Source organism: Spermophilus citellus, assembly GCF_964194105.1.
Source record: "Spermophilus citellus genome assembly, chromosome: 13".
NCBI lineage: Eukaryota > Metazoa > Chordata > Mammalia > Rodentia > Sciuridae > Spermophilus > Spermophilus citellus.
The window spans coordinates 11,220,426-11,239,954 of NC_138193.1; the positions used below are offsets into that span (position 1 = coordinate 11,220,426).

Genomic DNA, 19,529 nt, shown 5'->3' on the forward strand with positions numbered 1-19,529 from the left:
TCTCTGGGAGGAATTCTGAAAAACACTCCAGCTTTTAAGAATTGGCTTATCTGTAACAACATAACTACTTAGAAAGCAAGGTACATTGGAACAGAATAGAAACACTGAAAATGAGTCTTGCTTTGAAACACTAGAGTTCGTTCTTCACCAGCAGAGAAAATCAAACAAGTTACTCAACAGTTAATATACTCCAGTAACCAAAATCTGAACTGTATTATTTAATTAAGACCTATTAATTAAATTTATGTGTATAGAAATCATGTAAAGGGAGGACTGTCTGTATGTAATAGGCACACATAGGCAAAATTAATCAATGGTAATAAGTGCAAAGTGATAGGGAGAAGGGAAACTGAATGGAAAAGGAAGTAGGGAATTATCTGGAGGGAAGGAAATGTTCTCTTTTCTATCTTTCATATATTTTTTAAAGTTGTGGCTACAGAGGCATAATATATGTGTCTAAACTCATGAAATTGACTTTTTATTGTACCTTAATTATCTAAATCTAAAAATATATAATAGTGTCCCCCAAAAAAAGGTAAAAGTGGGGCAAAATTTTAAAAGAAATTCTGAAGATTATTCTTCTGTCAGAAAAAAAATTGATAAAAGGAACGAAGGGCAATGAAAAGAAAAAATGGGCAGATATATAGGCCAATCTACACAAGACCCAACTAAGCAAAGAACTAGTGTGTCTTATTAAGTGTGTGTGTGTGTGTGTGTGTGTGTGTGTGTGTGTGTGTATTTACACTCATATACTATTAAAATATAGAACCACAATGGCACATAAGTTGAGAAGGAGCTTCTAAATGGAGATCCTGTTCTAAGGTCCTTGTGATTTCTCAGATAAACATTAAAAGAATAAAGAATCCAAAATCAATCCAAAAGAAGGCAGGAAATGAGAAAAAAAATGATCATATGTAGAACAATAAAAAGCCCAATGACATGCTAGCTTTAAACTAAAAGGTATAAATTATGAAATGATCCAGTTGCAATATAAAGATAGATTTAAAGACTTAATCATGTTTATGAAAGATAGCTAAAACAAAGATGTGGAAAGGTTAATAGTAAAAGAATAGTAAACGTTTTTCATGAAAATGAATACCAAAAAAAATCTGGCATAGCTACTTAAATATCAGACAAGAGGTAAGAAACATGATTAGAGATAAAGATCACTTAGTAATATAAAATTTCTAAGTTTATATGTTCCTAAGGACATACCTCAAATATATAAGGAAAAAACTGACAGCTCTACAAGGGAAGCATATTCACAATCAGAATGGAAAAATTTAACATACTAGAAATTAAAATAGATATGAAAATGATATAAAATTTAGTGTAGAATATTTGAATAACATAATTACAAACTTGACTTAATAGGTAAATAAAAAACATACCTAAATCGCCAGGCACAGTGACATATACCTGTAATCCCAGCAGCTTGGGAGGCTGAGGCAGGAGAATTATAAGTTCAAAGCCAGCCTCAGCAACTTAAGAGAGGCCCTAAGCAACCTAGTGAGACCCTGTCTCAAAATAAAACATAAAACAGGCTGGGGATGTGGTTCAGTGGTTAAGCACTCCTGGGTTCAATCCCCAGTACCAAAAAATAAAATAAAAATAAAAATACACAGCTCATTATCAGAAACTAACCATAAAATAGAAATTAATAAATGTTAGAAATATAAAACTTAACAGTATGCTCTGCAAAGTAATTAAGTAATAAATCAATCACAAAAAGATAACTGAAAATTCATTGTGATTTTGGGTTGAGATTGTGGCTTAGCGGTAGAGCACTCGCCTAGCATGGGCAGGACCCGGGTTTGATTCTCAGCACCACATTAAAAAAAAAAAAAAGGCATTGTGTAGTGTCCATCTACAAAAAAGATATTTTTAAAAAAATTCATTGTGATTTTTAACATTTAAAAAATTATGCTTATGCCAGGTGTAGTAGTGCATGCCTATCATCCTATACAGGAGGCTGAGACAGGAGGATCACAAGTTCGAAGCCTGCATCAGCAATTTAGAAAAGCCCTAAGCAATTTAGCAAGACCCTGCCTCAAAAATAAAAAGGCTGTGGATATGGCTCAATTGTGAAGCACCCCTGGTTAAATCTCTGAGACCAAGAAAAAAAAATGATGCTTTTAAACAACCAATGGATCAAATGGGAAATAATATTAGAAAAAAAAACTTTATGAAGAAAATAGTACATATCATAGTTTGTGTAGAATACATCTAAAGCATTTTGAGGAAAATTTATGGCCTTAAATATTTCTATTAGGAAAAAAGGGCCCAAAAGGTAATAAGGTAAACATTCATCTGAAGAAACTGGGGGTAAGGTGGGGCCAGCAGAAGAAAGAAAATAATAAGAGTTAGTGAAATAATAAGGAAACAACAGAAAAGATCATAACCAAAGCAAAAAGCTGATACACTGAAAAGACTGATATCCACCAAATCCAGAACCGAAAAATAGGAAATCATTCCAGATTCTGTGGACAGTAAAAATGTTCATAGGCTATTATAAAGAACATTATGAGGAACATTGTTTTAAAAATTAGACAGAACGTATAAATATCTAAAAAATATACTGACTGGAAAAGGAAGAAAAGTTTAATTGCTTCTTTTTAAAAAAATATTTATTTTTTAGCTGTAGTTGGACACAATACCTTTATTTTATTTATTTATATGTGTGCTGAGGATCAAACCCAGGGCCTCGCATGTGCTAGGCGAGCACTATACTGCTGAACTACAACCCCAGCCCTTAATTCCTTCTTTATCTATTAAATAAATGAAATAAAAACTTTCCCTTATAGAAAGGTTTAGACTCCAGTGGCTTTACTGGTAGGTTCTACAACTCCAATTTTACCCAAAATCTTCCAAGCAATGAAAGAATATAAAATGATTTTTCATCTAGTGATGAAACTCATTGCCAATCAAAATCTTACTTAGGCCCAACTGTAGCCATGGAGGAGTCAGACACAAAGAGATAAATATCTCCAGGGTGGGAAGGGAACAGATTGCCATGATGGATAACAACTCGAGGACCAGCACCAGCTCCTCATCTTCATCTTTCTAACAGCAAACCAAGCCAGAAACAAACATCTCCAAGAAAGAGTCAATTCAACATGAGAAAAACTCCAAACTTCCCTTCCAACAGCACCAAGAGGGCTTAGAAGGAACTGACAGAGATCACTTTAGATAGTCTACCTAAGAGTTGTGCTGTCCCAAAGGAAATAACATCTATGAAGGAGATCACCATTCCAGGGCCCCAGGATCCATGTATGAGGGTGGTACACTCCTTCCTGATGTCACTTTATACCAGAGTATCCCTTCAAGTCTCCAAGGGCTACATTTTATATAATAACCCACCTCTCTAATATTTAATCTGGGGTCGAAAAGTTATTTGCCTGAACATATTAAGACACAACTGGAGTCTAACACTAATCATTTCTAAAGTCCTCCTTTTCATCTGCTCCTTTCTTACAAACTATAATCTTACTCAGAATACGATAGAATAGCCAGTCAGTGGACCAAGAGATGTGCTATATATATTGGATTTTCACATTATCTGTCACAAAAGAAAGCTGCTTATGATTTTGAAGGGGTAGGGAAGGATGGGAATTGGTAAAGAATAGGTATCTCTATAACAGATACTACTTATTTAGTCTTATGCCCTAAAATTTTATATTTTTGTAATTTACCTTTCCATAGTAGACAGAATTTTGCAGAAAAGAACACACTGAGACATTTAGGTTGAGTTGCTTGTGTTCTACAAGTTTAAAAAGCTTAATTTTGTACAGGTTAAACACATGGCCATTTATGTGAAGTCCTCTAAGAATACATACTTTTTGTTCTTGGAAGGGAACACTGATATTTCACAGTTTTTAGACTAGTCATCTTGTACATATAAAATGGACAAGTTGGCTATAAGATAATATTTTACTTTATATGCCAATCGACTTTGTTGTGAAATGATTAAAGGTGTCAGGACTGTGAAACCCCTTAGGGAAATATCTTCAGCGGTTAACGGTCAAGTGTGGAACAGGAGTTGCTCAGTGGGCTGGTTTTATGTTGTGCATTACTTAATTCTGTATTTGTTACTATGATAATAAAACAGTACTTTAAAAAAGTATTAATAGGATTTTTATGTTTTTATTTTTTATTGTAGGGGATGGGCTCTGACCAACCTACTCTGAAGTTTATATAGAAATTAGAAATGCAAAGAGCCAATAATAGCAAAATGAAATGGGAAAGGCTTATAAATCTGACTATGTAAATAAATATTGTTAGTCAACAGATAGTTTTAAGAGAACAAAACAGGGCTAGGGCTGTAGCTCAGTGGCAGAGCGCTTACCTAGAATATATGAGGCACTGGGTTTGATCCTCAGCACCATATTAAAAAAATAAATAAATAAAATAAAGGCATGCTGTCCATCTACAACAATTTAAAAAAAAATGAGAGAGAGAGAGAGAAACTCGCAAAACAAACAAACCAAAGAGTGAGAGAAGTTACAAATAATCAACAAAGGACTGGCACCTGGAATACATACAAAGAATTGTAGAACATAGCTTCTACACCTGCTGTAAGTTTTAAAAAGGCAACCAAATAGATAAATGGGGAAAGAGTATAAACAAGCATTTTACAAAACAATATGTAAGATAAGGGCCGGGGATGTGGCTCAAGCGGTAGCGCGCTCGCCTGGCATGTGTGCGGCCCGGGTTCGATCCTCAGCACCACATACAAACAAAGATGTTGTGTCCACCGAAAACTAAAAAATAAATATTAAAATTCTCTCTCTCTCTCCCTCTCTTTAAAAAAACATATGTAAGATAATTGTATGAAAAGGCACTCAACCTTATTAATAATCACTAGTATAAAACAAAATCTCTTGGGATGCACAAGTTGTAAAATTATAAAGTAAGCAGAAAATAATTATAAAAGTCAAAATGATGATTTTTTTTGAAGAAGCTGAATTGCTATGATTAAATAAAGAGGCACACATAAGAAACTTCTAAAGTGGCTGTACTGTTCCATTTCTTGAACTGAGGAGCAGTTAAGCAGATGTCCATATTATAATTCATTCAGGTGTCCAACTGTCTTCTTCATTTTTGTGCTTTGTTTTGTTTTTGCAAAATGCTACTTATGAAAGCAATAGACTAAATCACCAAGGATGAAAAATTTATTTACCTATGGTACTGGAGACTGAAGTGAGACTTAAGTGTTAAGTCTACAGGCCACATTTCGCCTCTCCTTACCAACAGCGTTCCATGATAATCATAGTGAAAGAAGATACGGACACTCACTGAGGAATTCTCAGAGAAGCCCCAAATCAAGAGGAGACACCACAAGAAGAAAATGAGGACCCTATAATAGGAACCAAGTTACAGTAAGACAGGAGAAAGTTCTGATATTCAGTAAATAGAGTGATTATAGGTAATGATAATGTGTCACTTATACCAAGAAAGCCACAAGAAGTGATTTTGAATGTTTTTATAACAAAGAAATAATAAAGGTTTGAATAGATAGAAATGTTTACTCTGATTTGAATGTGACACAGTTTACAGTACTGAAACATCATGTAGTAAATATGTACATAAATATGTACAATTTTTATGAGTCAATTTAAAACTTAAAAAAAATTCAACAAATTTAAATGTGGTGTATATATATATATATAAGTTTTTAAAAATAAAAAAAATTCAAACAAACTTAAACAAAAATCAAGACAAAAGAGCAATCTGAAACTTCTGGTACCTATAGCTAAAAGCAAATATTGAATACAACCCAACTCCTAGCCAAGTTAACAGGAACATTCACACAAAAGGCCTCTATGTCAGTTTCTAAAGTTTAATAACACATATTCTTCAGCTTTCAACAACAACAAAAAAATTACAAGGCACAATAAAAGGCAAGAAAAATTAAAATGAAGGATCAGAACCAAACACAGGTGTTGGAATTCTGAGATAGAAAATGTAAAATAATCATGACAAATGGTTTAGGTAACTAATGGGAAAGTAAGCAACATGCAATAACAAATGGGCAATGCAAGCAGAGAGGCAGAGTCTGAAAATCAAAAGGAAATTCTAGGAACAAAAAAATACTGAATGTGACACATCCATTTTTCTATGAGAAATGAAGAACGCCATTGATGGGTTCATCAGTACATGGAATACAGCCAAGAAAAAAATCACTGAGCTTGAGGAAAGTTCAATAGAAAACTGCTTAAACTAAAATGCAAAGAGGTGCTGGGGTTGTGGCTCAGTGGTAGAGCACCTGCCTAGCATGTGTGAGGCACTGGGTTCAATTCTCAGCATCACATATAAATAAATAAAATAAAGGTCCATCAACAACTAAAAAATAAAAATTTTTAAAAATTAAAAAATAAATTGCAATGAGAAAAAAAATGAAAACTAGGATGGAGCATCTAAGAACTATAGATACACTTCAAACAAAAAAGGATAAAAAGAATAAAATTGAGCATAAGAAATATTTGAAGTAAAAAATGCACTGGAACTTTCAAAAATTAAATACATAATATCTACATGCAGATAATTACAAAACATTAACAAAAGACTCAAAGATGATCAAAGAGTATTTCATGTCACTGATTTAAACATACAATATTAAGATGTCAATCATTCCCCAATTGATTTATAGATTCAACACAATTTCAATTTAAATCCCAACTAGCTATTCTATAGTTGGTACAAAATAATCCTAACCTTAAATGGAAACATAAAGACTCAAAATAGACAATACAGTATTGAAGAAGGCAAAGTGTGAAGGCTCACATTACTTGTTTCAGGCCATAATACAAAGCTATAGGAATCTATACAGCATGGTTTAGCAAGAGAACAGACACAGATCAATGAAGCAGAATAGAGAGCTTGAGAAAGAGACCCATGTAAATATATTCAAATGATCTTTGACAAAGAAGTAAAGGACAATTCAGTGGAGAAAGAATAATTCTTCAATAAATGGTGCTAGAACAATTTTAGGATGTCCATAGTAAATTAAATGAACCAAACACAGACGTTTTTCACAAAAAATAACTAAAAATGAATCACTGACATTTAAGTGTAAAACGCAAAACTATGTTAACATAAAAATTATGTGTTTATAAATACAACAAAAAAGCACAATCTGATAGCTTAACTTTAATAAAATGAATAATTTTTTCTCTCAAAAAAATAAAGTTAAAAGAATAAAAAGACAAGGCATAGACTAGGAGGATATATTTGTAAACCATATAGCTGATAAGAAATGTTCCAAAAATATACAAAGCACTCTTAAGACTCAACTATAAGTACATAAACAATTAAAAATGGGCAAAAAATTTAAATAGTTCATGAAAGAAGATGTACAAATGGAAAATAAGCATATGAAAAGATGCTTCACATTGTGTTATTACAGAACTAAAAATTATAACAATGATATATCTGTATATTTATCAGAATAACCAAAATTCAAAAATCTGAAAATACCAAATGCTGACAGCATGTGGAACAACAGAAACTCTTTAATTGCAAGTAGGAATGCAAAATGATATAGTCACTTTGGATGAGAGTTTGGCAGTTTCTTACAAATATAATTTCACTACACAATCCAGCACACTACGAACCTAAGTATTTACTGAATTGGTTTGAAAACTTATGTCCGTACAAAAACCTACCTGCAAAAATTTATAGCGGCTTCATTTATAATCACCAAAAAACATGGGACGAAACAAGATCTCATTCAACAGGTGCATGGTTAAACAAAATGTGGTATATTTCACAATGTAATATTATTTAACAATAAGAAGAAATGAATGATCAAGGTACAAAAGACATGAATGAACCTTAAGTACATAATGCTAACTGAAAGAAGCCCACCTGAAAAGATTTCATACTGGATTATTCCAAATATGAGACATCTTGGAAAAGGCAGCCACTACTTCAGTTAGATAGGTGATCAAGAACAAAATCGGGGGCTGGGGTTGTGGCTCAGTGGTAGAGTGCTCGCCTAGCATGTTCGAGGCCCTGGGTTCGATCCTCAGCACCATATAAAAACAAATAAAATAAAGATATTGTGTCTAACTACAACTAAAAAAATAAACATTTAAAGAAAAGTCAGCATTGTTAAATCGTATTGACTATATGTACCCTGGATGCACATACCCTAAGATGGCATTTTATCTCTGGGATCTTTCTCCCAAAAACATATTACCTCAATCTAATCATGGGGGAAATTTAAGACAAACCCCAATAGAGACACAGTCTACAAAATACCTCATGAGTACTCCTCAAAATTGCCAAGATCATCAAAAACAAGGAAGTCTGAGATTGTCATAGCCAAGAGAAGCCTAAGGAGGAATGACAACTAAATTTAATTTGGTATCCTGGATGGAATCCTGGAACAGAAAAAGGATATTAGGAAAAAACTAAGAAAATCTGCATAAAGTATTAACTTTATTGGTTCATTACTTACAATAAGTACACTTATAGTAATGTAAGATGTTGCTAGAGAAAATTGGGTGTGAGGTATATAGGAACAATCTTCACAATTTTTCCATAAACTTAACTGTTCTAAAATACTGTGTCTATTTTTTTAAAAGACAACTGAATTTTGATATGCTAACAATAAACAATTGAAAAGTAAAATTTAAAAACCAATTTACTGTTGGCAAGGATATAGGGAAGAAGGTACATTCATTCATTCCTGGTGGGACTGAAAATTGGTGCAATAACTCTGGAAAGCAGCATGAAGACTCCTCAGAAAACTTGGAATAAAACCAACATTCGACCCAGTTATCCCACTCCTTGGTATGTACCCAAAGGACTTAAAATCATTATACTAAGTGATGCAGCCATATCAATGTTTATACCAGCTCAATTCACAATAGCTAAACTATAGAACCAACCTACGTGCCCTTCAACAGATGAATGGATAAAGAAAATACATATGGTATACATACACAAAATGGAATAATGCTCAGCCATAAATAAAAATGAAATTATGACATTTTCCAGTAAATGGATAGAACTGGAGACACATACTAAGTGAAATAAGCCAGTACCAATAAACCAAAGGCCAAATGTTTTCTCTGATATGTGGATGCTAACACTCAATGCGGGTGGCAAGGGAGAACAGAAGTTCACTGGATTAGACCAAGGAGAATAAAGGGAAGGGATGTGGAGATGGGATTAGGAAAGACTGTAGAATGAATCAAATATTACTATACTTTGTTCATATATGAATACATGACCAGTGAAACTCTACATTATTTACAACACAAGAATAGAATCCTAAATAGGATAAGGCATACTACACACACACACACACACATACATACACACACACACACACACAGTCAAAATCACTCTATTGTCCTGTATATCTAAAAAGAACAAATAAAATAATAAAAACCCCATTAATAATAGCATAAAAATATGAAATACACAGGGATAAATCTGACAGAAGACGTGCAAGATCTGTACACTAAAAACTCCAAATCACTGCTGGGAAATTAGAGACCTAATTGAATGGAGATACTGTGTTTATGAGTGGGAAGGCTCAATATCATTTTATCTCCCCAAATCCAAAAAAGTTCTCAGCAGGCTTTTTTAAAATACATTGTGAAACTTGGTTATAATTAACTTCCTAATTCCAAATCATATTTCAGAGCTACTTAACAATGATAAAATGATGCTAAGGGTGGAACAAGGGTGCTAAGAATATACAATGGAGTAAGAGAAGTCTCATCAACAAGTGGCACAGGGAAAATTGATTACCCCAGGCAAGAAATTAAATTGGACCTTTATCTTACCATACACAAAAATCAACTCAAAACCAATTAAAAATTTAAACAGAAGGACAGAAAACATTAAGTTCCTAGAAGAAAACAAAGGAGGACAAGCTTCATAATACTGATCTTGGCAATGATTTCTTAGATATCATACCAAAGCCAAAAACAGGCAAGTGAAACTAGACTACCTGAAACTATCTAAAACTCAACAGAGTATAAAGGCAACATAAAGAATGGAAGAAATTGGAAACCACATATCTGATAAAGTGCTAATATCCAAAATATATAACAAATTCATTCAACTCAGTAGCAAAATAATTACATAAAACCCCTCAGTTTAAAAATGGGCAAAGTGGGCTGGGATTGTGGCTCAGTGGTAGAGTGCTTGTCTAGCATGTGTGAGACACTGGGTTCGATCTCAGCACCACATTAAAAAAAAAAAAAAAACTAAATAAACAAAATAAAGGTATTGTGAACATCTACAACTAAAAAATATTTTTTTAAAAATGGGCAAAGTACTTGAATAGAGAATTCTCTAAAAAGACATACAAATGACCATCAGGTATATGAAAAGGTGCTCAACATCATCAATTATCAGGGAAATGCAAATCAAACCCATAGTAGGATATTACCTCAAATTCATTGGAATAGCTACCAAAACCAAACAAACAATAGAAAAACTACATACAGATTTTGGTGAGGAAGAAACTGGAGCACTGTTCACTGTTGGGTTTTGGGGAAGCACATGTTGAAGCCACCATGGGAAACAGTATGAAGTCTCTTCAAAAAATTAAAGATATGAGAAGTATCATCAATAAGATGGGAGAAGAGAGCTCAGACTTCACCTTTTACCACAAAGAAACAACCAGATAGCTATCCATGAAAGAATATATTTTAGGAAGGGTTCAGTGTCCAATTAAGAACCAACAGCAATATGATGGAAACAAAAAAGAGAGAACAACTCAGAAAGTATTCCTGTGAGATGAGTATACCTGAGACATCTGGAGGTGGCTAGAACAACTGAAGGCAGGGGCCACTGTATTAGTCATGTGGTGGATGCCACCATGGTCTCCAGTAACCTGCTCTACAAGGGTCATTGGTAACTTTCACCGCGGAAATAAACTATCAGGAATACCTACCATAGACCCCCTAGAGAGGGAGAAGCTGATACGGTCCTACCCGAAAGAAGGAGTCAATGTTGTGCAGCCCTTAAACAGGGTATTACCTAACCTGCCTGTGTCCCAAACCAGAGATGCTTTGCGCACGCCTGCATCTCAGACACCAGAACCACCACTTCAATCTAGAGCCAGATGCCACAGTCCCTCTGCATGTGCTTCCTCTGCCACTTCTCCACATGCACCTATGCCTCAGATATCTGGGATACCACCATAGTGAGTTAGTTGATGGCTGGGCCTTGGAGCCATTGTTACTCCACATGTACTGAATTCCAGCCCCTCAGCCACTCTGAAAAAAACAGCCACCAGTGTAGCAGACATGTCTGAATCTCCATTCCCAGAGCAACAGTACCTATATACAGCCATGCACTGGACCTGGGCCCTTAAGCCATCCCATGAGTGTCCACACAGAGGACACCAGTGCCAAGATAGATATCTTGGGCACAACTTCCCTAAAGGAGACAACGAGATCAGAAGAACTGCAACAGCCCTCGCCATCAATGTAGTCATTCACAGCTTCAGCTGCTGAGGACCTCTGAAATCTCTGTTGACACCAAATTCATCTGACAGAGCTGCATGAAGACTATACCACTGTGCCCTCACCAGAGGCTGAGCTGCTACACTGCATCCAGAGAGCACACTTGCACCAACCTGTAGGTAAAGATCTTCCCTTGCTGGAATTAGTCTGTAAAATCTATGAGGTTATTATTTCTTCAAATGTAAAGACTTCAACCCAAAGGAACAAGGAACAAAGAAAGCAAAGAAACTTGACACTACCAAAAGAACACAATAATTTTCCAATAACCAATCCCAAAGAAATGGAGATCTACAAACTGCCTGATAAAGAAGTATGGAGATTCCTGGGAAAGCTGGGAATGGATCCACCATTTGACCCAGCTATCGCCCTTCTCGGACTATTCCCTGAGGACCTTAAAAGAGTGCACTATAGGGATACGGCCACATCAATGATTATAGCGGCACAATTCACAATAGCTAGACTGTGGAATCAACCTAGATGCCCTTCAATAGATGAATGGATAAAAAAATGTGGCATCTATACACAATGGAGTATTATGCAGCACTAAGAAATGACAAAATCATAGAATTTGCAGGGAAATGGATGGCATTAGAGCAGATTATGCTAAGTGAAGCTAGCCAAGCCCTAAAAACCAAATGCCAAATGTCTTCTTTGATATAAAGAGAGCAACTAAGAACAGAACAGGAAGGAAGAGCATGAGGAAAAGACTAACAGTAAACAAAGATGAATGGGGGGAGAGAAAGGGAGAGAGAAAGGGAGAGAGAAAGGAAAGCATATGGAAATGGTAGGAGACCTTCAATGATACACAAAATTATAAGAGGTTGTGAGGGGCAAGGGGGAGGGAAAAAAAAGGGGAGAGAATTGAACAACAGCAGAGGAGGTAGAGAGGGAAGATGGGAGGGGAGGGGAGGGGAGGGGGGATAGTAGGAGATAGGAATGGTAGCAGAATACAACAGTCACTAATATGCCATTATGTAAAAATGTGAGTGTGTAACAGATGTGATTCTGCAATCTGTATTTGGGGTAAAAATGGGAGTTCAAAACCCAACTGAGTCAAATGTATGAAAGATGATATATCATGAGCTCTATAATGTTTTGAACAATCAATAAAAAATGAAAAAATGAAAAAAAAAGAATTCAAAATAATTACTTTAAGGAAGTGAAGGCAGCTACAAGAGAACATAAATAGACAACAAAATCGGCAAATCAATATACATATATATGAGCATCTAAAACATTATGTTAAGTGAATTAAGACAGTTACAGAAGGACAAATGCTGCATAATACCTCACTTATAAAAAGAAAAGCTAAAAGGTAGTTGCTAGTGGGTGGAGAGAGGGGAAGTGAGCAGTGCTCTTCAAGGGACACAGAAGTGTAGGAATACAAGATCTGCTGCAAAACATTGTTCTTATAGTTAACATTAACAGACACTTAAATATTGTGCTGGAACAACTGGACATCCATATGCAAATTTTAAAAAATTTAAAATTTAAAAAAAGGGAACTTTTGCACTACACACAAAAGTTAACTTGAAATGGATCATAGCTAGAATTAGAAAACTACTCGGAGAATACACTGGGAGAAAATCTCAGTGATCTTAGCCTTGAAAGAAATTTCTTAAAAAGAACACAAAATACATGTACCCTTCTTCAAAATTATTTGAAATAAAAAATATTTGCTATTTAAAAGATAATGTTAAGAAAATAAAAGTGCAAGCCCCAGACTGGGAGAAAATATCAGCAAAACAGACCTGACAAAGGCTTTATGTCTAAAACAGAGGTACTTTTACTTAATAAGTAATTCAGTAAAAGTGTACAAAAGATTTGAAGAGATATGTCACAAAAGAAGATATATGGGGGGCTGGGGATGTGGCTCAAGCGGTAGCGCGCTCGTCTGGCATGCGTGCGGCCCGGGTTCGATCCTCAGCACCACATACAAAGATGTTGTGTCCACCAATAACTAAAAAATAAATATTAAAAAAAAATTTCTTTAAAAAAAAAAGAAGAAGATATATGGATGGCAAAAAAACACATGAACAGATGCTGAAAAATCACTAATCATTAGAGAAGGGCCAATTAAAATCATAACATATACCTATTAGAAACACTAAAGTTAAAAAAGACAATGTACACTAAATGTTGGTGAGGATATGTAACTACTGAAACACTCATACACTGTCAGTGCAAATGCAAAATAAAACAGTACAACTACTTTGGAAAACAGTTTAATTGCTTCTCCAAAAGTGAAACATACCATGACTTAGAAATTTCAATCCAAGAAAAATCAAAGCATTTGTTCACCCAGAGACTTACTTAGGAATGTCCTCAGCAGTTTTGTTATAGCCAAAAACTGGAAACCCAAATGTCTACATACCTATCCATACAATGGAACAATACTCAGTATCAAAAGGGATTATTAATTACATATGGCCACATGAATGAATCTCAAATAGTCATGCTTATTGAAAGTAGCCTGACAAAACAATTCATACTGTATGATTTCATGTATTATAAATTTTAGAAAATAAAAAAAAACTCCATAACAGAAATAAAATCAGTGGTTCCCTGGGGATTGGTTGGGTAAATAAAGGATTAGAGATGAGCAGGAGAGACTTCTGAGAGTAAAGGATAGGCCACTATCTTGACTGTGGTGAGTTTTATAGGCACATCCGCGGGTCAAAACTTAGCAAACTGAAGGTACAGTTTATGGTATGTCAATTACACTTTAACAAAACTCTTAAGACAAATATGCATCAAAAAATCTTCCAAATTATTATTTTTGGTACTAGGAATTATTATTATTTTGGTATCAGGGGCACTTAACCACTGAGCCAAATCCCCAGCCTTTTTTTTTGTACTTTATTTAGAGACAGGGTCTCACTGAGCTGCTTAGGGCCTCGCTAAGTTGCTGAGGCTGGCTTTGAACTATCGATCCTCCTCTGCCTCAGCCTCCTGAGCTGCTGGGATTATAGGCGAGCATCACTGCATCTGGCTCCCTAAATTATTATACCTCTATCTGTTATCATAGCACGTAATCTACTAAAATGCTTTTAAAGAATGTCTAAAGCCATGGAGAAATGCTTATGGCAAATGATTAAATGAAAATGGCCAAAAATGAAACTATACAAAGGTGATCTCAATTACACAGAAAGCTACGAAATATATGCAGGAAAACCAATTTCGAGCTGGAAACAGTTCTGTATCAATTATTTTCCCCTGGGTTATGAAAATGGGAGTGATTTAAATTTTTTAGTACTTTACACTTTGCAAGGTTTTCTTTGTTGTGTCTTTCTTGCTTTATTATTACTTTCATTTTATTTGAGTTTTCAATACTCTTATAAACAGGAAATGTTTTTTAAAAAGTGAAGGGAAAGAATTTGAATATTTATCTGTCCTGACAAGCAACTCCAATCAATGCGCCACAGATCATGGAAATATTAAGGACATACTGGGATTTAATAATATATTTCACAATCATATCAACCACCATTTTTCAAATGTTCACAGATGTACTGAAATTCAAACTTACTGAATTTGTACAACCTCTATTTCTCACATCAACAGATACTAAAAGTAAAACCGCTAAGATAGAAGTCTTTCAAAAATATATTCTCACATACATATTACCTATGGGCTACTTTAATTGATATTTCTTCTGCTACTATACCAATATATAGGAAGAGTTAGGTGATGTATTCAACATTCAATTAATTAAGTTCTACCACATGATGCTATTTTTCTTTATGACTTTTCACCATATTCTAAACCACCTTTTCTAAGCTACTATCAAACCTGTGCTTTATGCTTTTTTATATTGTTCATACTGCAGAACAGAACGTAAAGTTATTAAATCAAATTAAACAATTGAATACCAAAATTGAATATGCTCAATACCCGGAAGGGCTTTGTAAAATCTATTTCAGATAAGCTGAGGCATTATCCAAATGTAAGGTTAATATTACTTGAAGTATACTTCCCAGTTAAGTAAGCCATTTACAGTCTCTGATCTTGGGGAAATCATTCAATGTGTCCTGAGGTTTCTACAGCTGCTTCATAATAATCCTCTCATAAATAAAATTTAATAATTTTCATTATAACATACAATATAAACCATTAGTTATTTAATAGTAATTTAGTTTACCTCAAAGAATTATTCTCTGCTTTTTGTCTTCCAAGTTCACTTTCAGTATCCATTGCCTTTCTTGCTAGTGATTTCATTTCTTTTTCCACAGTGGTTATGGTTTCCTTCATCAAAGTCATATTTGACATTTGCTCCATACGTTCATCATCAAGCTAACAAGTAGAATGACAAAGTTACTGCCATCGCTAAAAAAAAGAAAACAGCCAGAGCAGTCTTCCTGCAGAGACATATTCCCTCTGTACAAACCAGGTTTATGGCAAAATTTACTAAATGTGATGATCAGATTAGACCCAAATGCTATGGAAGATTGTATGAATAAGGTACAGAATAGTAAGAATAAAAGCAAATCATTGTGTAGCTTTTTTATAAAGAGTAATAAAACAAGCTAGACTGTGGAACCAACCCAGATGCCCTTCAGTAGATGAATGGATAAAAAAAAATGTGGCATCTATACACAATGGAGTACTATGCAAAAATAAAAAATGACAAAATCATAGAATTTGCAGGGAAATGGATGGCACTAGAGCAGATTATGCTTAGTGAAGCTAGCCAATCCCTAAAAAACAAATACCAAATGTCTTCTTTGATATAATGAGAGCAACTATGAACAGAGCAGGGAGGAAGAGCAGGAAGAAAAGATTAACATTAAACAGAGACATGAGATGGGAGGGAAAGGGAGAGAAAAGGGAAATTGCATGGAAATGAAGGGAGACCCTCATTGCTATACAAAATTACATATAAGAGGTTGTGAGGGGAATGGGAAAATAAACAAGGAGAGAAATGAATTACAGTAGATGGGGTAGAGAGAGAAGATGGGAGGGGAGGGGAGGGGGGATAGTAGGGGATAGGAAAGGTAGCAGAATACAACAATTACTAATAGGGCATTATGTAAAATTGTGGATGTGTAACCAACGTGATTCTGCAATCTGCATTTGGGGTAAAATTGGGGGTTCATAACCCACTTCAATCTAATGTATGAAATATGATATGTCAAGAGCTTTGTAATGTTGTGAACAACCAATTAAAAAAAAAGACTAATAAAACATATCAGTCTACATTTTTCATTCTGGTTCAGTTTGACTACAGTATGCACACTATCTGCAGAAGGATTTATTTGTTACCCAACATCAATAAATTACACATATAAAGTAGGATTATGAAAAGAAAAATAATTTTTCTAATTTCTTTTACTTATTATAACAAAACTATAGATAACTTTATAAATATACTCAATTAAACTTGGTGGAAAAAAGTCAAATTCTCTTAATTCTGATTTTATAGTCATAACATCTATTTATAGCATCTCAAATTCTTTATTATATCTTCATAACTAGCAATATTATCTTTAACAAAATAAGGAAGTAAAGCTACTTAAATTCCTGACAACACATTCTAATAGTTTTTTTAAATAAAATACTTTGCAACTAACACAAAAAACTTTACTCACATTTTCAGAAGGAAATAAGTAAAAAGTGACTGTTTACATCATACATATCACCTTAAGGACTATAAACGCTATCTTAGATAAGTAAAAGAACTTCTCTGAACAAAGGGAAAAAAAGGAAGGGTTTTAAAGCCACTGAGGTTATAGCCAAGTGATTTTTTTTTTTTTTACATTATGAACTGTACACTCCAGCTCCTCAATCCTTTGCTCCAAATGAGCCTTCTCGTTAAATGCTGTCTCTTGAGCAATCTGTTTAAAAAAACAGACAAAATAAAGTGCTTTTAGTGTCAATGTTTTTGTGTTTCACACATGTTCAGATAGATAAAACTATTCCAAACCTTTAGCCTTTCTCTCAGACTATCTCGCTCTGTGGTCATTCTTCGTAAATCAGTAAAGGCCACATCTCTTTCAGTCTCTACCCGCCGGAGAATAGCATGTGCTGTTGTTGATTTTGGAGACTTACAGCTTTTCATCATTTCCCTTCGAAGTCGGGCAATTTCTTCCTGTGCCTATTATTTAAATACATATAATTTTTTAAAACAAGCTTTAAACTAAATATAATATAGCTTATACCTAACTGGTTAAAGTGCAAGCCTATATTAATATTTGTTCAGTAAGGAAATGTTACCATTTTTATTTTCAAATACGTTTATACAAATAAATGCAAGTCAATTAATTGAAATAGGAGTTTGCTTTATAATGTCTTTGCCAAGTCATTGCAACAGAGAAGGTTTTGCTAAGAAATATATTTAATATAATCCATTTATCTATTTTGTGGAATAAATTTGAAAATGGCATAAATCACACAGAATACTGGTTTAGTGAATATTGCCATAGTGTTTCTGTCTCCAAGTGTATATACCATTTCCATCTCTGGGCTACTTCTACACTGACAGAAAAGCCCATCAATCCTTCCCAATAGCCCACAATACTCTCTGAACATTTGTTCATGACCTCCCAGTCCCAAATCTATTGCACACCTGAAGAGGAGATTTCATTGTGTAAGTCTCCTTATCTTCTTTCTTCTTCATTGGGATCACTATCTTTTCAGTTAGTCTCCAAGTCTCAGAGAAAGATATATTACTTTCCAATTTCCATAGCTAAGTCTTCCTTAGAAACACCAGACTTCATATTCTAAAGTGCCTTCTTATAGCTCCCTGACTGAATTATAATTATTTCCTCTCAACTTGAACAGTGTCCTCTCTACTGTCTGTCTCCCCCACCTTTAATCATGTACAAGGGTTCCCTTATCTTGAAAACCTGTCACTTAATCCGACTGTCCCATTTACCAGGCCATGTCTCTTTTACCCCCCCCCCCACACACACAGTACTATCTGTACCCATTGCCAATTGTTCCTTACCACTCTCTCACCCCAGTATAACCTGTGTTCCATCCCTGTGGTACTACAGAATTTCAACTACTGAACTTACCAAATCTCATGGCCTTTTCTCAGTTCCTGTTCTTCATATTTTGGCAACATCTGACACTATTTTTAATAACCTTGCTCTTGAGATTCCTTCCTCCCTTGTGCTTGTAACAACTTCTACCCTAGTTTTCTATCTTCTTTTTATCTTTCAAAGTTTCCTCTTTGCCTCTTGTAGATTATGGGGGTGGGAGGATATCTGTCTAAGAAGAGCTTTCACATTTGGAGACTTCATTTACTATGCTGTGTAGAGCCTTCACATTTAGAGACTTCATTTACCATGAGGCTCAGAACTTACCTCTAAGAAGATGACTTTTAGAGCCACATATCAGCTCCTGCTCTCTCCCCTCTCCAATCCTATATTTCTTACTGACTGATGGCAGTAACTACCTGATCATATCACCATGATTTTGCTCCATCTAACAACAAAATCACAATTTTCCTCAAACCACCAATGACTTTCTTAGTTCTTCTATTATCACAATTCTGTCATTCAAAAAGAATTTCAATTATTTTCATTTGTGGAATAAATTTGAAATCGGCATAAATCACACATAATACTGGTTTAGTGAATATTACCATAGTGTTTCTGTCTCTAAAATCAAATCTTGTCAAGTCTTCCTTCATGTCTCTTATATTGGTCCCTGTATTTATTTCTACTGATGGCACCCTCACTACGTCCTTAAATGTCTTGTGCATGCACATTGTAACAGTCTTGTAAGGTGTCCACAGTGTGTGTGTGTGTGTGTGTGTGTGTGTGTGTGTGTGTGTGTCTCCTCTAATTCTCTTAAAAAACAAATTGTTACATAAAAATAGAAATACAGAAAGATTATGTGTAAGACAATAAAAGGTTGCCACTAGGTTAAAACTGATTTTTGCTCATATTTCTCTTGCTTTAAAAGTAAGAAACTGCACACTGCTTTTAAAGTGAAGTATGAGTCCATAATTAGGTCTGTGGGATAGCCTCTACCATCACAGTCCAGAAGTGAGCAAATTATATAGAGTTTAAAGCCAAATATACAGCCTGC

The 19,529-nt window shown here is 34.6% G+C and overlaps 1 protein-coding gene across 1 annotated transcript in view; it reads right to left on the reverse strand.

The window, feature by feature from the left end:
• TSGA10 (testis specific 10) overlaps positions 1-19,529 on the reverse strand; it is a 108,508-nt gene that overhangs the window by 50,848 nt on the left and 38,131 nt on the right. Inside the window, exons 7-9 of the mRNA XM_081265374.1 lie at positions 17,416-17,586; positions 17,249-17,326; positions 15,634-15,785 (exon numbers count right to left, since the gene is read on the reverse strand). Of these exons, the coding sequence (XP_081121500.1) occupies positions 15,634-15,785; positions 17,249-17,326; positions 17,416-17,586 (401 nt within the window). The remainder of the gene's footprint in view (positions 1-15,633; positions 15,786-17,248; positions 17,327-17,415; positions 17,587-19,529) is intronic.